This window comes from Globicephala melas, chromosome 21 (assembly GCF_963455315.2).
Source record: "Globicephala melas chromosome 21, mGloMel1.2, whole genome shotgun sequence".
Taxonomy (NCBI): Eukaryota; Metazoa; Chordata; class Mammalia; order Artiodactyla; family Delphinidae; genus Globicephala; species Globicephala melas.
The window spans coordinates 18,783,512-18,809,469 of record NC_083334.1 but is presented as its reverse complement, the minus strand read 5'-3'; the positions used below and the strand labels follow the sequence as shown (position 1 = coordinate 18,809,469).

At 34.6% G+C, this 25,958-nt stretch overlaps 1 protein-coding gene across 9 annotated transcripts in view; it reads left to right on the top strand.

Annotated features, from left to right (window-relative positions):
- The window catches only part of TUSC3 (tumor suppressor candidate 3), a 183,087-nt gene that overhangs the window by 86,926 nt on the left and 70,203 nt on the right, over positions 1 to 25,958 (top strand). For all 9 annotated transcript variants that reach the window (XR_009560553.1, XR_009560554.1, XM_030832035.2 and 6 more), the window contains exon 6: positions 19,387 to 19,476. Coding sequence is in view for 7 of the 9 variants with exons in the window: in XM_030832035.2 (XP_030687895.1) it covers positions 19,387 to 19,476 (90 nt within the window). In the remaining 2 variants the exon portion in view is untranslated. The remainder of the gene's footprint in view (positions 1 to 19,386; positions 19,477 to 25,958) is intronic.

Here is a 25,958-nt window from a genome sequence, read left to right as displayed (position 1 = left end):
AGCTAATAAAATGGAAATGTGAACAGCATATAAATAAAATATATTCAGTGATATATCTGATATTTAATAGTTATACTAATTAAAAATATTGGTGTAAAATAATATAAATGGTAGCATAATATCTATATTATGCAAACTTAAATTCTTACTAGAAAATGGAGCTTTCCTAATTATAGTGGATTAATATTTTTCTCTTTGCTTTTTATATTTTAAAGACATATGACTGTTTAAAGCAAAATATAACACTGCATTGATGGATTGGTGGGTTTGTTGTGTGTGCATGACAATAGCATGTTAAAGGATAAATTGAGCTATGTTGTTGAAAAGTTCCTATATTTTACCTGATGTGGTTCAATATCAACTTTAACTTGACTGGGATGAGTTTAAGATACATATTGTAATCCTCAGAGGAACAACTGAAAACATAATACAACGAGATTAGCTGGAAAGCTAAGAGAGTGATTAAAATGGAATACTAAAAATATATAATTAACACAAAGGAGGAATGAAAGGAGGAACAGAGGAGTAAAACACAAGAAACCCAGTACAATTTAAAAAATGACAGACCTAAATACCATCATATCAGTCATATCCTATCAATATACTTATGTACTTTAAATATAAACAGATTTAGTACCTCAATCAAAGGACAGATATTGTCAGTTTGGATCAAAATGCAATAGCAGACTATGTGCTGTCACACAGAATATGTAAAGGATTATTGCTACTCAGTTATAAGACAGAAATCATGGTTTTAAAAAATGACACTCTGTTTATAGGTAAGATGGCATTATACATATGCCAACCTTTTTCTCCTGGTGATATAACTATAAAACGTGGAGAGAATGCAAGGCTCAAGTATTTGATGTTTTTAAAAAGTGTCAGCAGGTAGATCAGGTAAGAACATCAGCTTTCAAAATGACATCTAATTAGAAGATGTTGAGGGTTGATAATTTTTTGTTTACTATTTTGGTTTTTCTTGACTTAAACTCAGTTCAGCTTGAAAGTTGAAAGTGAGCCATGTGGAACAAAGATATCTAGAAGATATCTGTGGTTCTGGCTCAAGGAGCAGTAAAGGGAATCTATAAAGCTCATCAACAAAATGAAAAGCTTTTGGTGTCATATTCAAAATATTGCTGTGAAGACTAATGTCAGGGAGCTTTTTCCCTATATTTCTTCTAGGAGTTTTACAGTTTCAGGTCTTATATTTAAATCTTGAATCCATTTTGAGTTGATTTTTGTGAGTGGTATAAGATAGGAAGTAGTTATTCACCTTATTTTGTATGTGAATATTCACTTTTCCCAGCACTGTTTATTGAGGGGACTGTCCTTTCCCTGATGCATATTCTTTGCTTTCTTGTCAAATATTTATTGATGGCATATGCATTAGTTATTTGTGAGCTCTCAATTCTATTCCATTGGTTTATGTGATTTTTTATGGTGGTACCATACTGTTTTGATTACTGTAGCTATGTTATATAGTTTGATTTCAGGAAATGTGATGCTTCCCACTTTTTTTTTTTTTCTCAGGATTGCTTTGGCTATCTGGGATCATTTTGTGGTTCCATATGAATTTTTGTATTGCTTTCTCTATTTCTGTGAAAAATGCCATTGGAATTTTGATAGTGATTGCATTGAATCTATAGATGGCTTGGGGTAGTGTGGACATATTAACAATATTAATTCTTCCAATCTAGGTAGTTGGATATCTATAGTTGGACACAAGATGCTTCCCATTTGTTTTCTTTAATTTCTTTCATGAATGTCATGTACAGATCTTTCACCTCCTTAATAAAATGCTTAGGAATAGAATTTAACCGTTTTTGATACTGTTGTAAATGGGATTTTTAAATTTCTTTTTTGGATAATTTATTATTAGTGTAGAAATGCAACTGAGTTCTGTATGCTGATTTTGTGTTTTGTTTTGTTATTTGGCTGTGTTGGGTCTTCATTGCTGCACATGGGCTTTCTTCGCTAATCCTTGTTGCGGTGCGCGGGCTTCTCATTGCAGTGGCTTCTCTGTTGTGGAGCATGGGCTCTAGGTGCGTGGGCTTCAGTAGTCGTGGCACACGGGCCCAGCAGTGGCACAGGGGCTTAGTTGCTCCATGGCATGTGGGATCTCCCTGGACCAGGGCTCAAACCTGTGTCCCCTGCATTGGCAGGCAGATTCTTAACCACTGCACCACCAGGGAAGTCCTTGGAAGTCCTTGTATGTTGATTTTGAATCCTGCAACTTTAGTGAAGAAATCAGTGATTAGTTCAAACCCTTTTTTGGTGCAGTCTTTAGGAAGATCATATCATCTGCAAACACAGTTTCACTTCTTTTTCTTGCCTAATTGCTCTAGATAGTACTTTAGTACTATGTTGAATAAGATTGATGATAGGACACCCTTTCTTGTTTCTGATCTTAGAGGGAAAGCTTCCAGCCTATCACAGTTGAACATATTAGTTGGGAGCTTATTGTATCTGGCTTTTATCATGTTGTTGTACATTCTTTCTATACCCAATTTATTGAGTTTTTATCATGAAAGGATGTGGAATTTTGTCAAATGCTTTTTCTATATCAACATCAATTATCATGTGATTTTTGTTAATTGATATATCTCATTGATTGATTTGCAGATGTTGAATCGTCTTTACATCCCAGGGATAAATCCTACTTGTTAATGGTGTATGACTCTTTTAATGTGCTGTTGAATTTGGTTTACTGTATTTTGTTGAGAATTTTTCATGTCTATTCAGCAGGGATATTGATCTGTAGCTTTATCTTTTCGTATTGGTGTAATACTAGCCTCATACAATGAGTTTGGGAGTGTTCCCTCTTTAATTGTTTGGAAGAGTTTGAAAAAGGATTGGTATTAATTCTTCTTTAAATATGTGGTAGTATTTTCCAGGGAAACCATCTGGTCTTGGGCTTTTCTTTGTTAGGAGGTCATTAATTACTGATTCAATCTCCTTACTTGTTATAGGTCTGTTCAAATTTTCTATTTCTTCATGATTCAGTCTTGATAGGTTTGTGTTTCAAGGGTTTATCTGTTTCTTCTAGGTTATCCAATTTGTTGGCATACAGTTGTTCATAGTAGTCTCTTACAATCCTTTGTATTTCTGTAGTATGAGTTTAATGTCTCCTCTTTCATTTTATTCATTTACCTTGTCACTTGCAATCATTTTTTCCTTCACGTCTGTTTTGTTTGATGAGTGCATAGCTACTCTGTTTTTTTCTTTTGGTTTCCATACTTGTGTGAAATATCTTTTTCCATCCCTTTTTTGAAATTATTTGTCTCCTTGAAGCTGAAGTGAGATTCTTGAGGGCAGCATATAGTTATGTCTTCCTTTTTTATCCATTCGTTCACTCTGTGCCTTTTGTTTGGATAACTTAATCCATTTATATTTAAAGTAACTTTTGGTAGATAAGGACTTACTAATGTTATCTTATTAACTGTTTTCTAGTACCATATTACAGTTTTAGAGTATTCTGAATTTGACTATATACTTGCCTTTACCAGTGTGTTTAGCATGAAGAATGTTTTTCAGTATTTCTTGTAAGGCAAATCGATTGGTGATGAACTTCTTACCTTTTGTTTGTCTGGGAAAGTTTTTTATCTATCCTTCATCCCTGAAGGATAACTTTGCCAGGTAAAGTTCTCTTGGTTGGCTTTTTTTTTTTTTTCTTGTAGCATTTTTAATGCTTCATTCCACTGTCTCCTGGCTTGCAAGGTTTCTGCTGAGAAATACACTGATAGCCTTAAGGGGGTGTATCTTGGAGAAGATGATTTAGGGTTGAAATTTGGTGGTACTATGCTGGGAGAACAGTATTTTGCAAAGTGGAGAAAATAAATTAGGGCAGGATTCTGCACGTTTGTGTTTAGCAAATATGCTTAGAGAGAGTAGTTTTGAAAATAAGTCTACTTTTTAGTAACTTTACTGCTGTTAAAAACTATCTTTTTTCCCTCAATTTTAATTACATCAGGAAGGGACATTCCCTAGGGATAACCTCTAATAAGCAAAGCAATCCTTTGACTTTTTCCAAAGACTTTTATGTAAATATACATATGTATAAGTATTTTTAAAAATATATTGTTCAGTGACAGTTGTATTTGTTTCCTAATTGTGAAAATTCAGATTTAATTCTGTTTTGGGGGTTCTTTTCATCAGGCATTATTTCTTAAACTTTCTGCCCCTTTCTTCTTTTCTCCTGGGACTCCAGTAATGCACAGATAGTTCCTTTTAGAGTTATGTAGATTTTTGTCACTCTTTTCTATTCTTTTCTCTGTTCCCCCGACTGGATAATTTCAAGTGATCTCTACAGATTCTTTCTTCCAGTTGATCCAATCTGATGTTGATATTCTCTATGACATTTTTCATTTTATTTGTCATATTCTTCAGCTCCCAAATTTCTATTTGGTTCTTCTTTATGAATCCTATCTCTCTGTTAAACTTCTCATTTTGTTCATGTATTATTTTCCTGATTTTATGGAATTATCTTTGTGTGTTTTCTTGTAGCTCATTGACTGAGCTTCCTTAAAACAACTATTTTGAATTCTTTATTAGTTGGTCACTGGAAAATTGTACTCCTTTGATGGTGTCATGTTCCTTGAAATTGAAGTCTTGCATTGCTTTCTTCATATTTGAAGAAGTGTACCTCTTCCAAAATTAGGTGGCTTTGGGAGAGAAATTCCTTTCTTCAGTCATGTTAGGGACTCTGAGGCTTTCTCAGATCTTTTCTGTGGATAAGCCTGTTCCGCCTTGTGGGCATACTCAAGATTGTGTCCTTTCTCTCAATCTTGTAAAGCTAGGTCGGGTGCTGATAGCCTCCCATTTGCTCACTTTCCCTAGGGTGTTGCTGAATGCTCTAGTTTGTGTCCTTTCTCCTAGTCCTGCAGAGTTGACTGGCTTTCTGCACGTGCCAGTAGCTGTCACAGAGGCTTACTTTCACCACCTTCAGGGTATGCCATGGCAAATGCTGCTTATGAACATAGAAGCAAAAAGTTTTTTGAAAACGTGTTACCAACCAAATTTAGCTAATTCATGATGAATTAATAAGAAAGTGAACTTTCTTAATTAGGTTAAGGGTATCTTAAAATTTCTAGCAAATATCTTAAAAATGATGCCTACAATCACCTGCTTTTCATCGTTTTACTAGTGGTCTTAGTCAAAGCCTAAGAACAGAAAAAGAAATACAGGGAACAAAAAAGTGTAAAAGAGATTTACCTAAGATATGATTTGCCTATGGTATGATTGTCCATATGGAAATTTCATCACAATTTATGGAGAACCAATAATGAAATTAATACTAAGTTGAACAGTTTTCTGAATTCAAAGTCAGTCCCCAAGAATCATTAGTAAACAATTTCAATAGATAATTGAAAATATAGTCTCTTTCCCAATAGGAAGAAGAAAAGTAATGGTACTTAAAAATAAAAGTAAAAATAAAAAGTAACAAAAGAGGAAACTTTAATATATATGCATACAAATGTATATGCATACAAATGTATATGCTAAGTGTCAGTTTGTTCCTTTTGCCTTCTTGCAATAGCCCTTCCTCCTTCCATTTTTCTTTTCAACCAAGAATTAGTGGTGTTTATGACTGAGTTGGATGTGATAGGATAGACTAATAAGCAGCCCAAGCAAATCACCTTAAAGCACCCATCATCTGCAATAATAACTAGAGTCTAGAAATTCACAGAGAACCTCTATGGCTTTGTGGTAGATAGAGAAGTACAAATTTGAAGTTTGGATTTTTTAGAGTAAGGAAGATAAGAGTTTTCAAGGAAAGTGTCTTAATATTTTCTCACTTTTTGATAATTGAGTTAAAAGAGATGAATTAGTTTATACTCTGTTTAGTATAACTGGATACTATGGATGATCTCAATCACCATAGTCATTACGTTTCAAAGCGTTTTCGGTTTTGCTCAGGTTGCTTCATTCAGTAAAACTACCCAGTTTCTTGGTAAAAATACAGCACTTCTTTCAAAGTGTTGTTGGAAAGTTAAAACTCCTTTAGTATTTCAACATCAATATACCAAATTTTGTCACTGTTTCAGTCTACTAAAAAACTGTCTACTTAAGATGTAATCCTGTGGCTGAAGTGGACTCAGATGACATTAGCATGCCTTCTTCATTATTCTCTCTCCTTGAGAAGAGCCCCAGAATTATTGTTGAAAGTTAGTAATAACAGCCATTACTGTTTACTGCATCGCTTCCTTCTTTTGGGGTATGTTTTATATGCTTATTCCCTATAATAACTATGAAAAGGAATTTGTATTATCCTCAAACAAGGAAACTAAGATTCAGTAAACTCAATTTGCAGAAGCTCACACAGCTAGAAAATGGTTAACTGGGATTTGATTCTGTGTGTGTGTCTGACTTCAAGTTCTGTATTCTTTTCACAGTGCTGGGTTCTCTAAATCTGGGCACGTGTCTCGTATGCCGGATGTTTAACCCAGGGCATGCAGTGAGCCATTAGGACTGTAAATAAATGCCTAAGAACATTTATGTGATGCATATATGTTAGTACTCCAACAGTCAATTTTCTTGCACCTCTGCTACATCATGCAGATTTGTTTTTCTTCTTTGAATCCTTGAAAGCTAATGTGCTTGGCATAACAGAAGATATTCTAACATTCACAAACACATACTTGAGAAGGAAATCAGGGCAGGTATATCTGCTCCCCAGTGGCAGCCTTTCAGAAGTCAGTAACAGGATGCAGAGAACAGACATGTTTTCAAACAATACATTTGAAAACTACTCTGAATATAAAATGTTCATTTGTGGGGTTTTTTTCTTATGGCTTATGAAACTATTCAAGTCACTTAAACAATGAGGTCAGATAAATAATTTGAATCTCCTTTACCATTTTCTGTCTGATAGTCACCATTACTACCCCAAACTTGCAAACTTGATTTTTGTTTATAAAGAAAAACTATTTTTAAGTGAAAAACTGGATTTGTTCAATTCCAGTCTTTTTTAAAATCCTATTCTTGGGATATCCTTACAAAGTTAAGAGGCTATCCAAAATGCTGAAGCATTTATTCAGATTCTTAAACATCTATTAAAAGCAACCAATATCCCATTTTCCTTTGGAAATGAGAATATATTTTAAAATAATTTTTGGCAAAGTCTTGTCATCTGATTTGTAGAAACTCTGATGAAAGCCTTGGATTGCACAGTAAAATGAAAGCTCCTAAAATAAAAATAGTAATGAACTATACAACAGCAGACCACTTCTGTAATGAAGAAATTTATATGCAAAAGGAAAATAATGAGGAAAAACAATTCGGTAGAGAATTTCTAGCCACATGCTCACTTCTTAGTAAAGAACAAGTCTACCTACAATTAGCAGTTGTGTCTTACCACTGAACCTGTGCAGAAGTACTTCTGGGATTACTTAGACTGTATTCTGTGGCTGGTAATTTTTTTCTTTTTCATTATCATATTCATATTATTGTTTATGACTCACGGGATTAAGAATGAAATGTATACTGGGGAGAGAAGGCTATTCATAGTGCTTTAGGGTGTAGGATAGAGACAAAGCTTGCAATTGCACAGGGGAGGTAACATATGGAAATGTTGAAACATACATAGACATTGGAGCTTCCTGGTTTTGAGTTTAAAAAAAAAAATAGGTAAAGGAGTATTCGTAAGTACTTCCTGGTCTCATGCTTCCTAAGGGGAAAAAAGTGCTTGTTAACTACTATTTAATAGGTACTGATGATTGCTTATGGAGCTGAATATACATTGGTTCTGTTTTGGTTTAACTTGGCTTTCCAAACTTCCTCCACCCCCTAAAGATGGAGGATGGTGGACAATAAGCATACACAGTACGTGCTTCATGGTGAGTTTAAAGCAAAATGGTTGAGTAAAGTATTGAACTACACAAGTACATAACTTCAGGGAGTGTAGGATAGATATATAGTTTATGGTCTTCAGGAAGAAATGTTGTCTAGGAATATCAAAATGAGTTAAAATGTTATGTTTTGTAGCCCTTGAATGCAGAGCTTCATGGAAGGCTAATGCTCTTCAGAGATGGCTGTCATTTCAAACCAGAAATATGAGTGTGAGGAGTAGTTACATTCATTAAAAACACAAAGAAAAACATCCTAAGAATCTGCGAGTAAAACCATGAAAGATAAAACATCATTTAAAAGGTCTAATAACCCAAACCTTATTATTACAGTAAATCTCAGTAGGACAGAAGCTGTTTTCTGCCTTTTAACACTGATGCTCTGCATTATAGGATGATTCACATACCTTAATGTTTCTTCTGTCTCAAAGAAATTATATCAGTTTAATTATGTTAGTTTTATGAAAAACTAATATATATTATTACACAATTTTCACAATTCCTGAAAGGTTCTTTGGTGTCTATACATTATGGTGTATCAGTAGAAATGTATTGTTTTGTGAGTGCTCTGAAGTCAGGGCAGCTCTGACTTCAAATAGAGTGGAATAAGCTCCTTTTTCTTTCAAATTTTTCTTGAATAAAATTATGTACTTTGTAATATCATAAAGGTACGATCTTGTGGCATATTATTTTGTTACCTTTCCAAGTGAAAAGCAAATAATTGCTGATAATATTTGTTTGAATAAAAAGTTTTTCCCATCAGGCAATTGAATCATTTGCCCATTTGAAGACAGGTATGTCCGTTATTTCTGTGTATTTTTGTTTGGGTCAGGAGTATGGCAACAATATAATGAATTAATATCTTCTTAGGGTATATTTTTCTTAATAAATCTAGCACTTAATTTTCCTTCAGGAGGATAGATAATGTTCTCACTAAACTCGAAGAACATTTTAAAATTACTCATAGATAGATGGACCTGCCTTTTTTTTTTTTTTTTGCATTTGAATGTTGTTGTCTGAGTTTTTTGCTTATTATAAAGTCACCAGTAAGCCTCAGTGTGAAGATCCAGTACATGGAGTGACCACCTAGCTTCTATACTCCATTTATCATAAGATTTCTCAATAGAGGGAACATAATAAAGGCCCTACATGACAAGCCCACAGCTGACATAGTACTCAGTGGTGAAAAGCTGAATACTTTCCCTCTAAGATCAGGAAGAAAGCAAGGATGTCCACTCTCACCACTTTTGACATATTCAAAGTCCTAGTCAGAGCAATTAAGCAAGAAAAAGAAATAAGGGACATCCAAATCAGAAAGGAAGAAGTAAAACCATCACTATTTTCAGATAACATAATACTGTATATAGAAAACCCTGGAGACTCCACCAAAAAACTACTACAGTTAGTTAGTAAATGAATTCAATAAAGTTGCAGGCTAAAAAAAATCAATATATAGAGAGCTATGTGGCATTTCCATATACTAATATCAGACTATCAGAGAAATTAAAAAACCAATTCCATTTACAATTCATCAAAAAGAATAAAATACCTAGGAATAAGTTTAACCAAGGAGTTGAGAGAACTGTACACCAAAAACTATTAAGATATTGATGAAAGAAATTGAAGATGATACAAATAAATGGAAAGTTATATAATGCTCATGGATTGGAAGAACTAGTATTGTTAACATGAACTACCAAATATTATACTACCCAAAGCAATGTACAAATTCAGTGCCATCCCTATCAAAATTCACAGAAATAGAAGAAATCCTAACGTTTGTATGGATCCATAAAAGACCCTGAATAGCAAAATCAATCTTAAAAACAAAGTTGGAGGCATCATGCTCCCTGATTTCAAACTTTATTACAAAGCTGTAGTAATCAAAATATAATGGTATTGGAATAAAAATGGACATACAGATCAATGGAACGGAATAGAGAGCCCTGAAATAAACACACACATATGTGGTCAATTAATTTATGACAAAGTAGCCAAGAATATACATTGGGGAAGGACAGTCTCTTCAATAAATGGTATTGGGAAAACTGGACAGCCACATGCAAAGGAATAAAACTTGACCCCTACCCTTACCCTGTACACAGAAATTAAAATGGATAAAAGAGTTGAATGTAAGACCTGAAACGATAAAACTCCCAGGAGAAAACCTAGGTGGTAAGCTCTTTGATGTTGTTCTTGGTGATAAGTTTTTGTATTTGACATCAAAAACCAAGGCAAAACAAGCAAAAATAAACAAGTGGGACTACATCAAACTAAAAAGCTTCTGCATAGCAAAGGTCGACAAAATGAAAAGGCAACCTGAATGGAAGAAACTATTTGCAAATCATGTATTTGATAAGGGGTTGATATCCAGGATATATAAAGAACTCATACAACTCAGTAGTAAAAACAACAAACAAGTCAATTAAAAAATAGGCAGAGGATCTGAATAGACATTTTCCTAAAGAGATACAGATGGTGCAGGTACATGTGAAAAGATGCTCAGTATTACTGATCATCAGAGAAGTGCAAATAAAAACCACCATGAAATGTCACTTCACACCTGTAAGAATAGCTATTATTAAAATGTCAAGAAATAACAAGTGTTGGAACCCTCGTGCACTACTGGTGAGAATGTAAATTGGTATAGCCGCTGTGGAATAGCATATGGAGGTTCCTTAAAAAATTAAAGTAGAACTACTATATGATCTAGCAATTCTTCTAGATATTTATCAGAAGAAAACAAAAAAACTAATATATATTTACCTCCATGTTCATTGCAGCATTATTTACAATAGCCAAGATATGGAAACAGTCTAAGTTTCCATCAATGAATGGATAAAGACATTGTGGTAAATACAATGAATATTATTCAACTATTAAAAAATTAAATCTTGCCATTTGTGACAACATAAGTGGACCTTGAAGGCATTATTATATTGGGTTGGCCAGAAAGTTCGTTCGGTTAGTGAATACGTTGTTCAGTAAAGTTCTTGGTGAAACTGAAGAATGTGTACTTAAAACCAAACGAATTTTCTGGCCAACCCAATACCAAGTGAAGAAAGGCTTACATGTGGAATCTAAGACAAAAACAAAAAGAGCAACCCCCCCCCAAAAAAAAAAACCAACAAAACCAGAGATACAGAGAAGAGGGGGTGCGTGGTGCAAGTAGGTGAAATGGGCACAGGGTGTCAAAAGGTACAAACTTCAGTTATAAAGTAAATGACTATTGGGGATGTAATGTACAACATGGCAACTATAGTCAGTACTGTACTGCATATTTCCAAGTTGTTAAGAGAATAGATCTTAAATGTTCTCATCACAAGAAAGATAGTCTATATATGATGACAGATGTTAAACTAGACTTACTGTGGTCATCATTTCCCCATATATACAGATATCAAACCATTATGTTGTACACCTGAAACTAATATAATGTATGTCAGTTACAGCTCAAATAAAATAAAAGGTGAATTGTGAATCTCAGTGTGTTGTGCATCTCAGTGTGAAATGTAAACATTAACACTTTTAGAAGAAAACATAGGTATTTATCTTTATGATTGCTGGATTGGCAAAGATTTCTTGAAACAGACCATAATGGAAGAAATAACTGGTAAACTGAACTTCAGTGAATTAAGAACTTCTGTTTGCCAAAAGATACCATTAAGAAAATGAAAAGGAAGGCAAGTCACAAGCTTGGTAAAGATTATTTGCTATGTGTATACTTACTTATTTTATATATATAAAGAACTTTTAGAAAACAATAAGCAAAAGTCAGATAATCAAATTTTGAAGAGGAGTAAAGACTTGCTTGGTACTTTACCAAAACGTTCAAATTTCAGTAAACATATGAAAACATATTCAACTTTGTTAATCATCTGGATATTCTGAAATAAAACTGCAGTATAGGGCTTCCCTGGTGGCACAGTGGTTAAGAATCCGCCTGCCTATGCAGGGGACACGGATTCAAGCCCTGGTCTGGGAAGATCCCACATGCCACAGAGCAACTAAGCCCGTGCGCCACAACTACTAAGCTTGTGCTCTAGAGCCTGCGAGCTGCAACTACTGAAGCCCGCATGCCTAGAGAGCTCGTGCTCTGCAACAAGAGGCCACCGCAGTGAGAAGCCACACACCACAACGAGGAGCCCCTGCTCGCTACAACTAGAGAAAGCCCATGCACAGCAACGAAGATCCAATGCAGCCAACAATAAAAAAAAACAAAACAAAAAAACTATAGTATGGCCTGCCACACCTCTACCAGGATAGCCAAGATGAACATACACACACACACATGCAGAGATAATGCCAGTTGTTGGTATGGATGTGAATGGACCAGAACTCTGAAACACTGCTAGTTGGAGTGTAGATTTGGTTGAAAGTTCTGAGAAATGTTTGGTTAGTCCACTAAAGCCTGGTATACACATACTCTGTGATGCAGCATTTTCAAAAAAATATCCTTACCCCTTTGGAGGGTTATGCAGGTAATGATTAGGAAGAGGCATCAGTGGACACCTGTTTTTCTAACAGTATTCCACTTCCTGATCTCAGTGTTGGTTACAAGGGTATGCTCATGTAAAATTCATTGAACTGTGTGTACCCTTATGAATCATGTCCTTTTCTGCATGAATATTTTAGTAAATAGATAAATAAAATTCTAGTTAATTACAAAAATTTAAATTTCCAAACTAATGAGAGCAGTGAAGTACTGGACATTTCAGTTGTTAAAATCAAAACAGGAAATATCAGTTATACTTACTTAGAAAAAGAGTTTCTATAAATCTGGGCCGTTTTGCATTTTAGAAGTTTATGCTTGTTTAGTATGTTGTGAGAAGTGCCACAGCTCTGTGTGTAATTATAAATAAATACTGTAAATACATCTGTCACTACTTGAAATGACTCATGTTTAAACACCATGTTTAAGCCGGCTTTTCTTTTATTGAACCATTTCTTGGAATTTTGAATAAATCATGTATTAAGATGAATTTTTTAAAACTTCTGTAACAAACCATAGATAGTGTAGCTATTGCTATTTAATTTTAACATCTCATTTTAAAATTTGAGCATTTTCTCTTATGTGTAAGTAAAATTTATAATATTGGAATATATATATTTCCTATTAATGCATTAAATCACCAGACCTCATGTGGATCTAATAACTACCATAGTTTTCAAGTAGTCTGAATATAAACAATATTTTGAGATAGTTACTCTTATAATATGAAAATGTTATAGTATGAAGATATTTGCATTTCCCTCACTAACGAAAATCACAGGTGCTGCTAAAACTATTGTGATCTGTCGACTACATTCATAGTTGAAGGAAATGATATATTAGAAGATAGTGAAAATGAAGATTTGCTTTTATCCCATTTAAGTACCCGGATCTCCTTCTGCCACTGCATTCTATGCACAGCCCCTTGGAGTCTGTGTACTGCTGTATTACTTGAACCTTTTCTGCTCTTATCTAAGAATAACACCCCCACTTGTGTACTAGATCTTATCGCATCTCATGTATTCAATGACAGTTTTCCAACGATTCTCCCCTCTTTCTTTGTCATCCTAATGTTTTCTTTTATTACTGAATCATTCTCGGTAGCAGTGCAAACATCTCCTTATTCATCCTAAAGGGACATGACACCATTTTCCCTTCCAGATATTGTTCTATTTACCTGATCCCTCTTAGAGCAAAACTCCTTGAAACAGTTGTCTACATTGTTTCCTTATTTTTTCATAAGGCTTTTGCCTCACTGTTCCATTGAAAATGCTCTAGTCAAGGGCACAAATATTTTCCAGGGAAATAAATTCAATTTTTAGTTCTGGGTCTTCATATTACTGCTCTCTCTGTATCTACAGAACTGATGTCTTCATCCAGAATCACTTGTCTTCCAGGAGGCCACACTCGTGATTTTCCTTACTTCTTTGACTGCTACTTCTTAATCATCTTTGCTCATCCATTTTTTATCTTCTGCACTTATTTTGGTGTTAACAGGGGGTTCTGATCTTGGTCATCTCTATCTATATTTACTAAATTGGTGTCCAGCTTTAAAGGTTAAATACTGTCTAACTATTATTGAGTCCTAAATTTTATCTTGGGGACAGATCTTCCCTGTAAACTCCAGACTGATAAATCCAACTAGCTCATGCTGCACCTCTACCTGGAAGTCTACTGGGTGTCTCCAAATGAACAGGTACAGGACAGACTCCCCATCTCAGGCCCCAGGCCTAATTCTCCCATAGCATTTGACTTCTCATGTTCAAGTCAAAAACCTCATAGTCTTCCTTTACCACTTCTTCCCTGCCATACCCCACATCTAATCTTTCAGAAAATCCTGTTGACTCTTCCTTCCAAATATGTCCAGATTCCAACGATTTCTCACCATACCTACCACCCTTGTTTGAGCTCTAATTTTAATTTCTTAATCCACTTATTGCAGCAGCCTTTTAACTATATCCTAGCTTCCATCTTTACCCACCATATGGTTAATTTTCAAAATTCCAACCCAGGAGGCTCTGGGATCTGGCCCTGTACTACTTCACCAACCTTATCCATTTATCCATTTCCCCTCATCAACTGTCCTTCAGTCGTCTTGGCTTCTTTACTCTTTCTAAAAGGTTCCAGACATTGTCCTTCAGTAGAGCCTGGTTCACTGGCTCTTCCCTCTTTCTCCAAGTATTTACATGGCTTTTAGACATCATCAGATCTCTGCTGAAAATGCCACTGCCTTGGAGAGGCCCCTCCCAACCACTCATTAGTATTGCAACCCCTTCTCTCATGAATTCTTTCCACCTTCACTGCTTTACTTTTCCTCAGTTCATTTATCATTGTCTCTCATATAATTTAATTTTTTACTGTCTGTTTTCTCCCTATAGAATGTAAGCTCCAAGAGGGGAGTTTCCCCCCTTATATTTTTGTTCATTGTTTTATTCTTGGCTTCTGAAACAGTTCTTGAATATATAGTGGGTTCTCAGTATATAAATGTTGAATGAATGAATGAGAAATACCTACTTATTTTTTATGATTCAGAGCTCATGTCACTTATTTAGGATTTTCACTGAAGGGCAGGGACTATCTTTATCTTATTCATTGCTATATTCCTAGTATCCAGTAAATACTTGGTATGCTCAGTTAATAATTGTCAAATGAGTAAATTAAACTGGAATGGCTTCAGAGAGAACCATACGTAGACCCCAAGTGTAGAGAGGTTGGTTAGGTAGGAGTCCTAGGCAGGTACGGCATTAACAAGATGTAAACGTAGGCACTGCTTCCTGGATGGAGAGGGTGGAGCAAGAAGAGTGACCTGAATGAAGCATAGAGAGCCAGTTAAGGAGTGTGGGGCACGGTGCTATTTAGGAATGTGGGACCAGGTTGTGGAGGGCACTGGGATAATAATAACTTACTAAACCTCCATAGCTTAAAAAGGTTGATGCTAATATACTCCTAATGTTATAGGCCCAGAATGATGAACCTCTCCAAGTGCTCAAGACAGATCTGAAACTCAAGTGTTCTAATTTAAGAGCCTCCGTCTTTAACTACTATGATATACTGCTGGGCAAAGTACGTTAAACATACCAGTGGTGGATCTTAAGAGTGTTGCAGGTCATTCGATAGATACTACTGTCTTTTAACTTCTTTTTAACTGTTATAGTTTTTAAGTATTTCAGTGTCTCAAATGAATAGTCAAGAAAAAATAAGTCTTTTCAGGTTGTTTTGTATTTGATCATTCCCCAGCCTTTGACCATTTCTGACCACCACATTCTTCTTTTTCAAAATTCTATCCTTGGCTTCTGTTACACTATATCTCCTACCTTCATTTTCTTCCTACTTCTGTGTCCCAGGTTCCTTTGCAGGCTCCTGTCTATGAGTTTATGAACTTACAAGTATTCATCAGTGTTCTAGCCCTCTAGGCCTTCTATTTTTCTCACCCTATTTACTCTTCTTGAGCAATTTTATCCATTCCCATGACTTCAGTGAACAGCTATGTGCTGACAATTCCCAGATCTGTAGTTTTTCTTCCCTACACCTCTGTCATTAGATATATATGTAAATGTCTCTTAGACATCTCACTCTCCAAAGATGTTTTGAAATGGATGTTTTGAAAGTACATTAGAGTTAACCCATTTAAAAATGAACTCCCCAAGGCAATCTACAGATTTGATGCAATCCCTATCCAATTACCTAAGGCATTTTTCACAGAACTAGACCAAAAAAAAAAAAATCTTAAAATTTGTATGGAGACACAAAAGACCCTGATAGCCAAAGCAATCTTGAGAAAGAAAAACGGAGCTGGAGGAATCAGGCTTCCTGACTTCAGACTATACTACAAAGCTACAGTCATCAAAACAGTATGGTACTGGCACAAAACAGAAATATAGATCAGTGGAACAGGATAGAAAGCCCAGAAATAAACCCATGTACCTATGGCCAGTTAATCTACAACAAGGAGGCAAGACTATACAATGAGAAAAGACAGTCTCTTCAATAAATGGTGCTGGGAAAACGAGACAGCTACATGTAAAAAGATGAAACTAGAACATTCTTTAACACCATACACAAAAAAAATCTCAAAATGGATTAAAGACCCAAATGGAAGACTGCATACTATAAGAGGAAAACATAGGCAGAACACTCTTCAACATAAATTGCAGCAATATCTTTTTGGATCCACCTCCTAGAGTAATGGAAATAAAAACAAAAATAAAAAATGGGACCTAATTAAACTCAAAAGCTTTTGCATAGCAAAGAAACCACAAAACGAAAAGACAACCCACAGAATGGGAGAAAATATTCACAAACGATGCAACCAAAAAGGGATTAGTCTCCAAAATTTACAAACAGCTCACGTGACTCAATATCCAAAAAGCAAACAACCCAATCAAAAAATGGGCAGAAGACCTAAATAGACATTTCTCCAAAGAAGAAATACAGATGGCCAAGAGGCACATGAAAAGCTGCTCAACATCACTAATCATTAGAGAAATGCAAATCAAAACTACAGTGAGATATCACCTCACACCAGTAAGAATGGCCATCATCAAAAAGTCTACAAACAATAAATGCTGGAGAGGGTGTGGAGAAAAGGGAACCCTCTTGCACTGCTGGTGGGAATGTAAATTGGTACAGTCACTATGGAGAACAGTAGGGACGTTCCTTAAAAAACTAAAAACAGAGCTACCGTGTGATCCAGTAATCCCACTCCTGGACATGTATCTGGAGAAAAACATGGTTCAAAAGGATACATGCACCCAATGTTCATTGCATCACTGTTTACAATAGCCAAGATGTGGAAGCAACTTAAATGTCCATCAACATAGGAATGGATAAAGAAGATGTGGTACATATATACAATGGAATATTACTCAGCCATTAAAAAGAATGAAATAATGCCATTTGCAGCAACATGGGTGGACCTGGAGATTATCATACTAAGTAAGTCAGATAGATAAAGACAAATATCATATGATATTGCTTATGTGTGGAATCTTAAAAAAAATGACACAAATGAACTTATTTTCAAAACAGAAACCGACTCGCAGACTTCAAAAAAAACTTATGGTTACCAGGGGGGAAGAGTGGGGGGGATAGATTGGGAATTTGGGATTGACATGTACACACTGCTATTTTTAAAACAGATAACAAACAAGGACCTACTGTAAAAAAAATAATAATTAAAACAGAGGGAGCTCCAAATCTTTGTTACCTTCTTCCCTTTCACCCTTAACATGCTTCTGCCTTATTCTGTATCTCATTGGGTGTCACCACTAACTACACACTGTTGCTCAAATCAGAAACCCAGAGGTTAATTTTGACTATTTTCTATCAGATCAATCATTCACCAAAGTCTGTTGATTCCATCTCTTAAATATTTCTCCTGTTTGTCCAGATCTCTCAATTCTGTCACTACCATGGAATTGGCCACTATAGTCTCTCAAGCGTTTTTATACATCAGCCTCCAAAATGATTTCTCTGCCTCAAGTTATACTTTTCTCCAGTCTATTCTCCATACTGTGACTAGTACCATCCTTCTAAAATACAGACTTGATCATGCATTATTTTTCCACCATAGTTGGAAATAGGAATATCAAGTGCAGCAGCAGAAGGCAGAGAAGGAATAGGCAGACAGGTGAAAGTAAAACCAGAAATACATACAGTTTCAGTGCTGATTTAGTGACTATGAGGGTTAGGTCCCCAAAATGATAGAACTCTAGTATTACTGAGCATCTACTAAAAACAAAAATGTCACTTGCTTATACTATAAATGTGTTTATTCACTAGATATATCTTTTCCTGGATTTTAAAATATACTCTGCCTTTCACACTACTATATTATAATCTATCTACAGAATAATCAACTTTAATATATTCTCTAAATCACTGACATGATACTCCTATAAATTAGATATACAATTTATTTTTCTCACGTAACAATTTCACATTTTTAAATGACTTTTTAGGTGGTGCATCGTTCTCTGTTTCACTTCGGGCCTAAATTCTAATGTACCTTGTAAGTTTAAAGTGCAAATATTTTGTAAAATCTTGACTTTCCGGAAATACCTCAATCTATGCAAAGTCTATGTACAAGTCAAATCTGACTTTTAAGAAGTTTCAGTTTATTTCAGAGTTATTCTCAAGAAAGTGTGGAAAGGATTCAGATTAATCTCTATAATCCTGTTATATCATTTTTATTTTCTTTTGAAATATTGTGGTTCCCAAGAAGTTAGGAAACAGAGTTCAGATTTATTCTCTGGGTTTAAAAATCCTCCATTAATTTGCCTCATCCTACTTTTCCCCTTTTGTATCCTCGTTTCTCCTTTTAAAATTGTGCAAATCTTGTATGTTTAGATCCCCAGTCACACATTGCTCATTCTGACCTTGAATCTCTGTTGATATAGCTACCTACCAGAGGTGGGCAGTTCAAATAAAGAGTGAGCTGGGCAAGTTCTGAGACAGTAGGAAGTGTTTTAACCTGAAGACATATTTCGGTCTAAAGATGTCCATGTTTGTAAATTTAAGCATGTATAATTTAAACAAAACATGCTTACATATAAGTTACAGTGATTGACTGTGACCTCTGGTTCATACTGTTTCCTCCCCCACCATCTCTGTAATGTCTCAGATCTTTAAGATTAGTTTTCCAAATGCAGCCTTTTTTTGCTAGATCTAGCAGGAATATGGCTTCTGTGAATTATTCCTGGCTATATCTAAAACATCATGTTTTACCTGTACTTTTGACTAGCTCTAGTTAGGACATATCAGATTATCAGTCACCATGCCAGATGCTTTACATATGTTACCCAGTTTATTTATTTACCCATTAATGTATGTCATCAGCGTAGTTGGTATCCCCAGTTTATAGATATCAAATCTGAGAAGCAGAAGAAAAGTAACTTACCGAAGGTCCCATAGTTAGTAAATGAAAATGATTTTAATGGATGAGCTGTTACATGATATTTGAAAATAGTTTCATGAGCATTTTTTTTAAAGAATGCAGTATTCTCTTATTTTTCAGTTTACATGTTATAATATTGTACCCTGTTTTTTCAGTGTATAGTCTTTGCTATGACTTCTGGCCAGATGTGGAATCATATCCGTGGACCACCATATGCTCATAAAAACCCGCACAATGGACAGGTGGTAAGTGCATGTTCTGTGCATCAGTATTATGAACTTTCATCCTGTTTACATAGGAATCCGAAATTATGTTTAGCATTTAGTAAGAAAGGATTCTATTTGTAAATCGAAATATATGTTCTTTCTCTTCTCATTTACTACCTTCACCATGTACATACACACAACATGCACATATATATATTTTTTTTAGGGTGAGGACTGCTTTAGCGTGGATTAAAAAAAATTCAGTGTACCTACTTATCAAATATATACACATAAATTATTTTTCCAACTTTGCAGACTGCTATGGCAATAATATGTAATGCCAAAAGAGGAAATAGGAACAGTCTGTAGTGAGTGTCCCAGCAATGATAAATTTAATTTAGCTCAGAAGATCATTAAGAACCCTGAAGCCATTGTATTAGGATGCCAGGAACTGTTTGCCAGAAAATTGAAAGTGAAATTGGTGTGTAGTTAAATCAGTAGCAAAATTTACATTAGTAACTGCTACTGTTTTGCTGCCTTCCCTTTCCTTTTGGTGGGTGGGAAATATTGTCATAGATTAACTTTGCAGAATACTGTCTTTGAGGCTTAGTATTAGGTTGGTGAAGATTACTGTTCTAAAATGTGCCTTTTTTCTCTAGCTTTTTCTTTATACAGATTTTGAGGGAAGAATATAATGACACCCCTCGTGCACTCATCACCAAACTTAATTACCAGTTCATAACCAATCTTGTTTCATCTATTCTCCCATCCAGTTCTCTTTACTGCAGTTGGATTCTTTTGAAATAACTGCCCAATATCATTTCATTTCAAACATAAATATTTCAGTAGGTACCTCTAAAAGATGAGGCTTTCTTAAAAAATCGTAACCACAGTACCAGAATCACACCTAAAATGGTAATAAATTCTTAATTTCTGAATATTGTGGCTCTGAATGGAATAAAGTTATCCCATGGCCAATCATGTTATAATTTCTCTATAAATATAAATGTATAATGTAAGCTTATGAGGTTTGTTCTTCATTGCTTACAGTACTTCAAATATCTTTAATATTAAAAAAGCTAACAAGTTATTTCTTCTTCCTAAATTGTGGCTTTCTTTGAACTTCTTTGTGGAACTGTAATATAGGGGTATAGTTCACTTTACTTACTGTATGTACCCTGATGGCTCAATTAGATTTTAAGGGCTGGTTGCTAGTTACAGTCACTGATACTATATAATAACCATTTTGGTCTCATATTTTTGTCAACATTTTCAGATTTCTTCTATAGGTGTCAAGAATATGGAGTCAAAGTTAGACTCTGGATAATCAGATGCTGTAGTAAATCAGACATGTCTTTTGTTATGTGTACTCTGTATTTTTTAAATCTGTCACTAATTAGAAAAGTGATTTGAATGTCTAATATTCAAAATTAATTTTACAGAAAAAATAATTGGAAGTAATTATCAAGCAATAAATTGTCCCCTTATCTTCAAGTCTTCCTGACCATCCTATTTAAAAGTGTAGTCCTTTTCTCTCATCCTCTTCCCCAATACCCATACTCACTGTCTTCCTTTCCTTTTTAAATTTCTTCTCCATAGCACTTATAACACGTTATATAATTTACTATTTTGTGTTACTTTTGTTTGTCTTTTGCCAGGACCCCAGTAGGGTATAAGTGCTTGACAGCATGCCTTTTTATCCACTTTGGTCCCTGATATGTTCCTATTTCATAAAGAGGGCCTGACACAAAGATTTGATCACTATTGTGTTAATGATACTTAAAAGTGTAAATTTTGGAAATTGATAAAATTTTTATTACTGCCTTTTAATATTCTTATAACATTTCTTAGGCAAATAAACATATTAAGCATTGCTTTTTATTATTTGCTTAAATACATTTGTTAAAGTATATGAAAAATTCATCAACATTCTTGTGAAATGTTTTAGCTTATGTAGGGGAAGAAAATATAATTTTCCCTCTACTGTTCTGAGTCTTTGGCTGAGGCCCCTGTAACAAAAGACAGAATAACAAGAGAAAAACAAAGTGATTAACATGTATACCTCATGTATACATGGGAGATAGGGAAAAATGAATAACTCTCAGAGGTGGCTTAGAGCTCAGGCTTAAGTGCCATCTTCAGTTACAGACAGAAAGAAAGGTATTGAGGGAAAGCCAGTTGTGGAAGTGACCAGGAAAAGTAAGACAAGCAAAAGTGAGGTGTAGTGTGCAGATTTAAGTTTGCGGTTGCCTTCTCCATTGATAAGGATCTAAAGTTGTCTCCAAGGATTGTCTCCACCTGTAGATTGTCTCTACCTATGTCCTTGCTGGTAGAGAAAGGAGGAGGGACACCGTTGTGAATTTATGTCCTGCTTTTAGGCAGATTGGAAAAGGCAGAGAACTTTTCTAGTATCTGCTTCTTCTCAGTGCCTTCAGCTTAAAATAATTCTTAGGCCAAAGTGGCATATTTTAAAGTGTTGTATTCTGTCACTCTTCATTCTCACTGTAATCTTCTTACCATTTCAACCATTACTTTGCTAAATCACGAGACTCTAATCCCCTCACACGTCGTTTACTGGAGTAAGCGCCAAAAAAATTTGCACTGATTACAGTAACAGTGACAACGTGGATGCCACCTCTTGCTCACTGAATATATGCTAGGCACTAGACTTCACAAATGAGTATTTTAGGCCACTAGGTGAATATTCCTAAAGCATACTTTGACTATATTGATAATATTAATATGTGTGGACCAGAGTTATCAGTTAAATTGGAAATCCTAAGTGGCTGTCCATTACTTGCCCATTGTAATTTTCCTTTCCAGCCTAAGACCTCTACTCCTTTGCAGAGAAACTCAGTGTTGGTGTATTTGTACTGTCCCTTGTCCCCTAAATATATGCTTTATTTTGCTGCTTCCATTCCTGGAATTTCTATCAAATCATGCCCATCCTTCAAATACCACCTAATTTGCCAACCCTCTGAAATGCATTCCTTAATTACGTTAGAAATTCTTCTTCCCTTTACACATTTATAAATATGTAGTTAGCCCATTTATGTATCTCTGCATTCCTTTATAATAATTTTTTTTAATATTTTATGTATTAGTCAAATTCTTAACATAGGGAGTTTCTTTTAAGCTATTTTTCATCTTTACACTTACATACAGCTGGTCCTCAATGAATGTTTTAATAAATGATTATAAAGACTCACACTAGGAGATTTTGGTTTCTTGAATTGTATTATCTTAATTCTTTCCATTTATTTTTTGTCACTAGTCTGAATGATAATAGGATCAACATGTCACTGTTAATTCCACATAAACCAGTTAGTAACCTTAATGTGACAGGAACACTTATTTTAAGGTTTAGATTAGATTGGAAAGAAATTTTCTCTATTGATTTAGAAAATGTTTTATTTGCCCCCTCCACATTGTTGTATTACTATTTTGTAAGTAGAGATTGGCATGGCCCTTAGGAAAAGGTACTGTGATGGCCCAGAGGAACACATTAAGGAAACAGAATTTTCTATATTTTTAAAAGAAAAAAACTTTTCCTTCATACGTGCATCTAGTTTTCAGAGTACGTATTTTAGCTTTTCAGCACCTTAATCAAAAGTTACAGAAATAATGAGACTGAAACCTATAACCAGGTTGTTTAAAGAAATGAATTTTGTCCCAAACTCTTAACGAAATGAATTTTGTCCCAAACTCTTCACCCTCATATTTTATAAAAACATTTTTTCTTACATTTGAATAAAGTATTAGGATTGAAGGAAAAAAATCACGAAAGTCTTGGAAATACAGGAGCTTCTTGCTGCACAATCAGTTGCTTGAGTGTGCTCTTGGCCAGAGATGTGGATATGGTTTTGGACTGATGTGTTAATTACTAAGATGTTACTTACTAAGCAGTATAGACAAAAGCAGGTTAAAGGGGCAGGAGAATGTTGCCCATTAGTATATAGCTCTTTTCTTGTTTTGCATTTTAACGTATTTTAGCAAAACTTCCCTTCCTGCTTTTTAATATGCATAATGTCAACATACACTGAAACAGAAAACTGTTTTTGTTTTAATGAATTGATTTGCATAATAATGTGTTTTCATATTACTGGAACAAAATAGAAGATTAACTTTGCTTTATAAAATCAAGTGGTTACTGGTACAGAATTATACTTTAAACAATGACTGTCCATTAGAATAATAATAGTGAATGGTTTTCTTTATAATAGATGTGTTTAAATTTCAAGATATAACTTGAAAATTAGCACTATCCTTCTTTGGTAATTTCTTCATATTTTAACCTGTATTTCTAAAAAGAAATTACCATGTAGGATTTGTGTTTTTGAGAATAACTATAATTAGGCTATTTATCTCTTTCAGTGGTATGGAATAAAATGACAAAGTGAGTATCTTATGAATATTTATAAAGGAATTTTATAATTTGGCATTAATTCTTATGACCAATGCACATTTAGTGGAGTAAGGTATATGAAACAGTAAGTTTACTGTGGTTTTCATATTTGTAACATAATTGAATAACCATTTACATTTTAAAGACTTATTTTTAGGTAGCTATTACACATAAATATCAGCTAAATGAATTCTAATTTTTGTTCATTTTTTCTAAATTAATTTTTAAAATATGTTTGGCTTCAACTATTTGATGTATGTTAGATGATTTAAGAAATTTGTATTAAAATTGGTTATGAAGAAGTATTTCAATGTTAAAGTGAACTTAACTTTGTAAATACTTTAAAATTGTACTATGAAGGTCTGTATGGTTTCCAGAAATAGTTGGGTTGTTCCCCCACCACCCCCCCACCCCCCGGTTTTTCTGAAGTCGGTTTCTAAATAGAATTCTGGATGGTGGTGAGTTCTTTTGTGTCAAACTTTTAAAATTGCCTAATTTGCTGTTTTTCCTGTATATGGGAGTTGTTAATGGATTTGGCGTTGTAACACCTAGTTTTATACCTTTTAAGCATAATACTGTGAGGTCAGAGAGCAGGTATTTTACAAATGAGGAAAAATAATAGTCCAAGTAGTAGAAGCCAGAATTAGAATGGTGGATCTTGTAACATGATCGAGAGTCATTCGAAGACTAAGTTGATAATAATTAGACTAAATATTTAAAATACATATTTAAAGTTTAGACATAAATGTTGTTAGTAACAGTGGTTAATGTTTGGATCTTGATGCTAAAATCTATTTTAAATTTTTGACAGAAATTCTGAGTCTGAGGGCCCTGAGCAATCTATGAATCTGAAATGATACCTACTATTTTCTGCAGGGAGATTGACTAATTAAATATGGGTGAAATGTCATGAAACCTCCATAACCTTGACAAACATAGTCCTTTTAAATAAAGTGACTAAGACCTAATAAGACCCTAGAGGCTTAAAGATATACGTGGCCAGGTGTAATCCTAGAATGTGTCATTAGCTTCCAGGCTGTATTTTTCTATTATCTGGTTCCTCTCATTATTCTTTAAAATATGATACTTTGACTTCCTCTTTCAACTTTTGCTTTTAAAGTTTACTTTCTGATCATAAAATTAATAAATGCTCACTATGGAAATTTAGAAAATTATAAAAAATAGGTATCAATAAATGCAACCCCTTGTAGTTTCATGTCAAGGAGAAAGAACACACTATGTAGTTTAGTAAACTGTCTCCCTATAGGTAATAGATTACAGAGAATGTCGTTGCATTAAGCTGTAAAGTTATGAGAAGTATGAGATGCAGAACATTAAAAGCTAGGCTAGTCATTCAAAATATAAGCACAGAGATTAAAAGCCCACTGAGAATTGACTAGCCTTTCTTGCATCAAGCAAATACCGTAGATTTAAACCTACATATACACAGTTTAACAAAGGGGATGGGTCTATGTACATTCCTAAGGTGATGCTATAAAAAGATGACAGTGAAACAGAAGTGAAGAGAGATTTTTCAGGGTTAAGATGGTGGTATGATACACCTCTGCCTTCCTTCTTGTTAAATACTGATAGGGATTCATCAAAATGCAAAGCCAACAACAGAATTACAAAGTAGAGCTAACTAAACCCAAATCCCAAAGCATGGGAGAACTTCTGTTAACATCTGAATTTATTGCAATGGACATTGGCATATAGTTTCTTTGTGCTTGTGAACTTCCTCAGAGTTCTCTTTAAGTTGCCGTCAGTATGCTTACATTTATTCTACTTATTCCCCAGAAACATTGTTTTACTTCCCATGTTGTCCTCTCACCTTACCAGAGGTTTCATGTTCTGCCTCATGCTGTCAGGGCTATATTGAGCTACTAGTGGGAAAGACAAGCTGATAACAGATTCCTTTGTTGGCCCCAAACATGAAAAGCCATGGTTCTTTCTGTGAAACAGCATTAAGTCATGTTTCAGAAGCATGAGCTTCACACGCATTGTTAACTTCTTCCACTCGTGCTAACTTTGGAACCCTATAACGTTAGATAAGTGTTACCAGGACTTCAACTTTTCCTCATTTGTAAAATTTCAAGGTAGGTATAAGTGGTTTCTG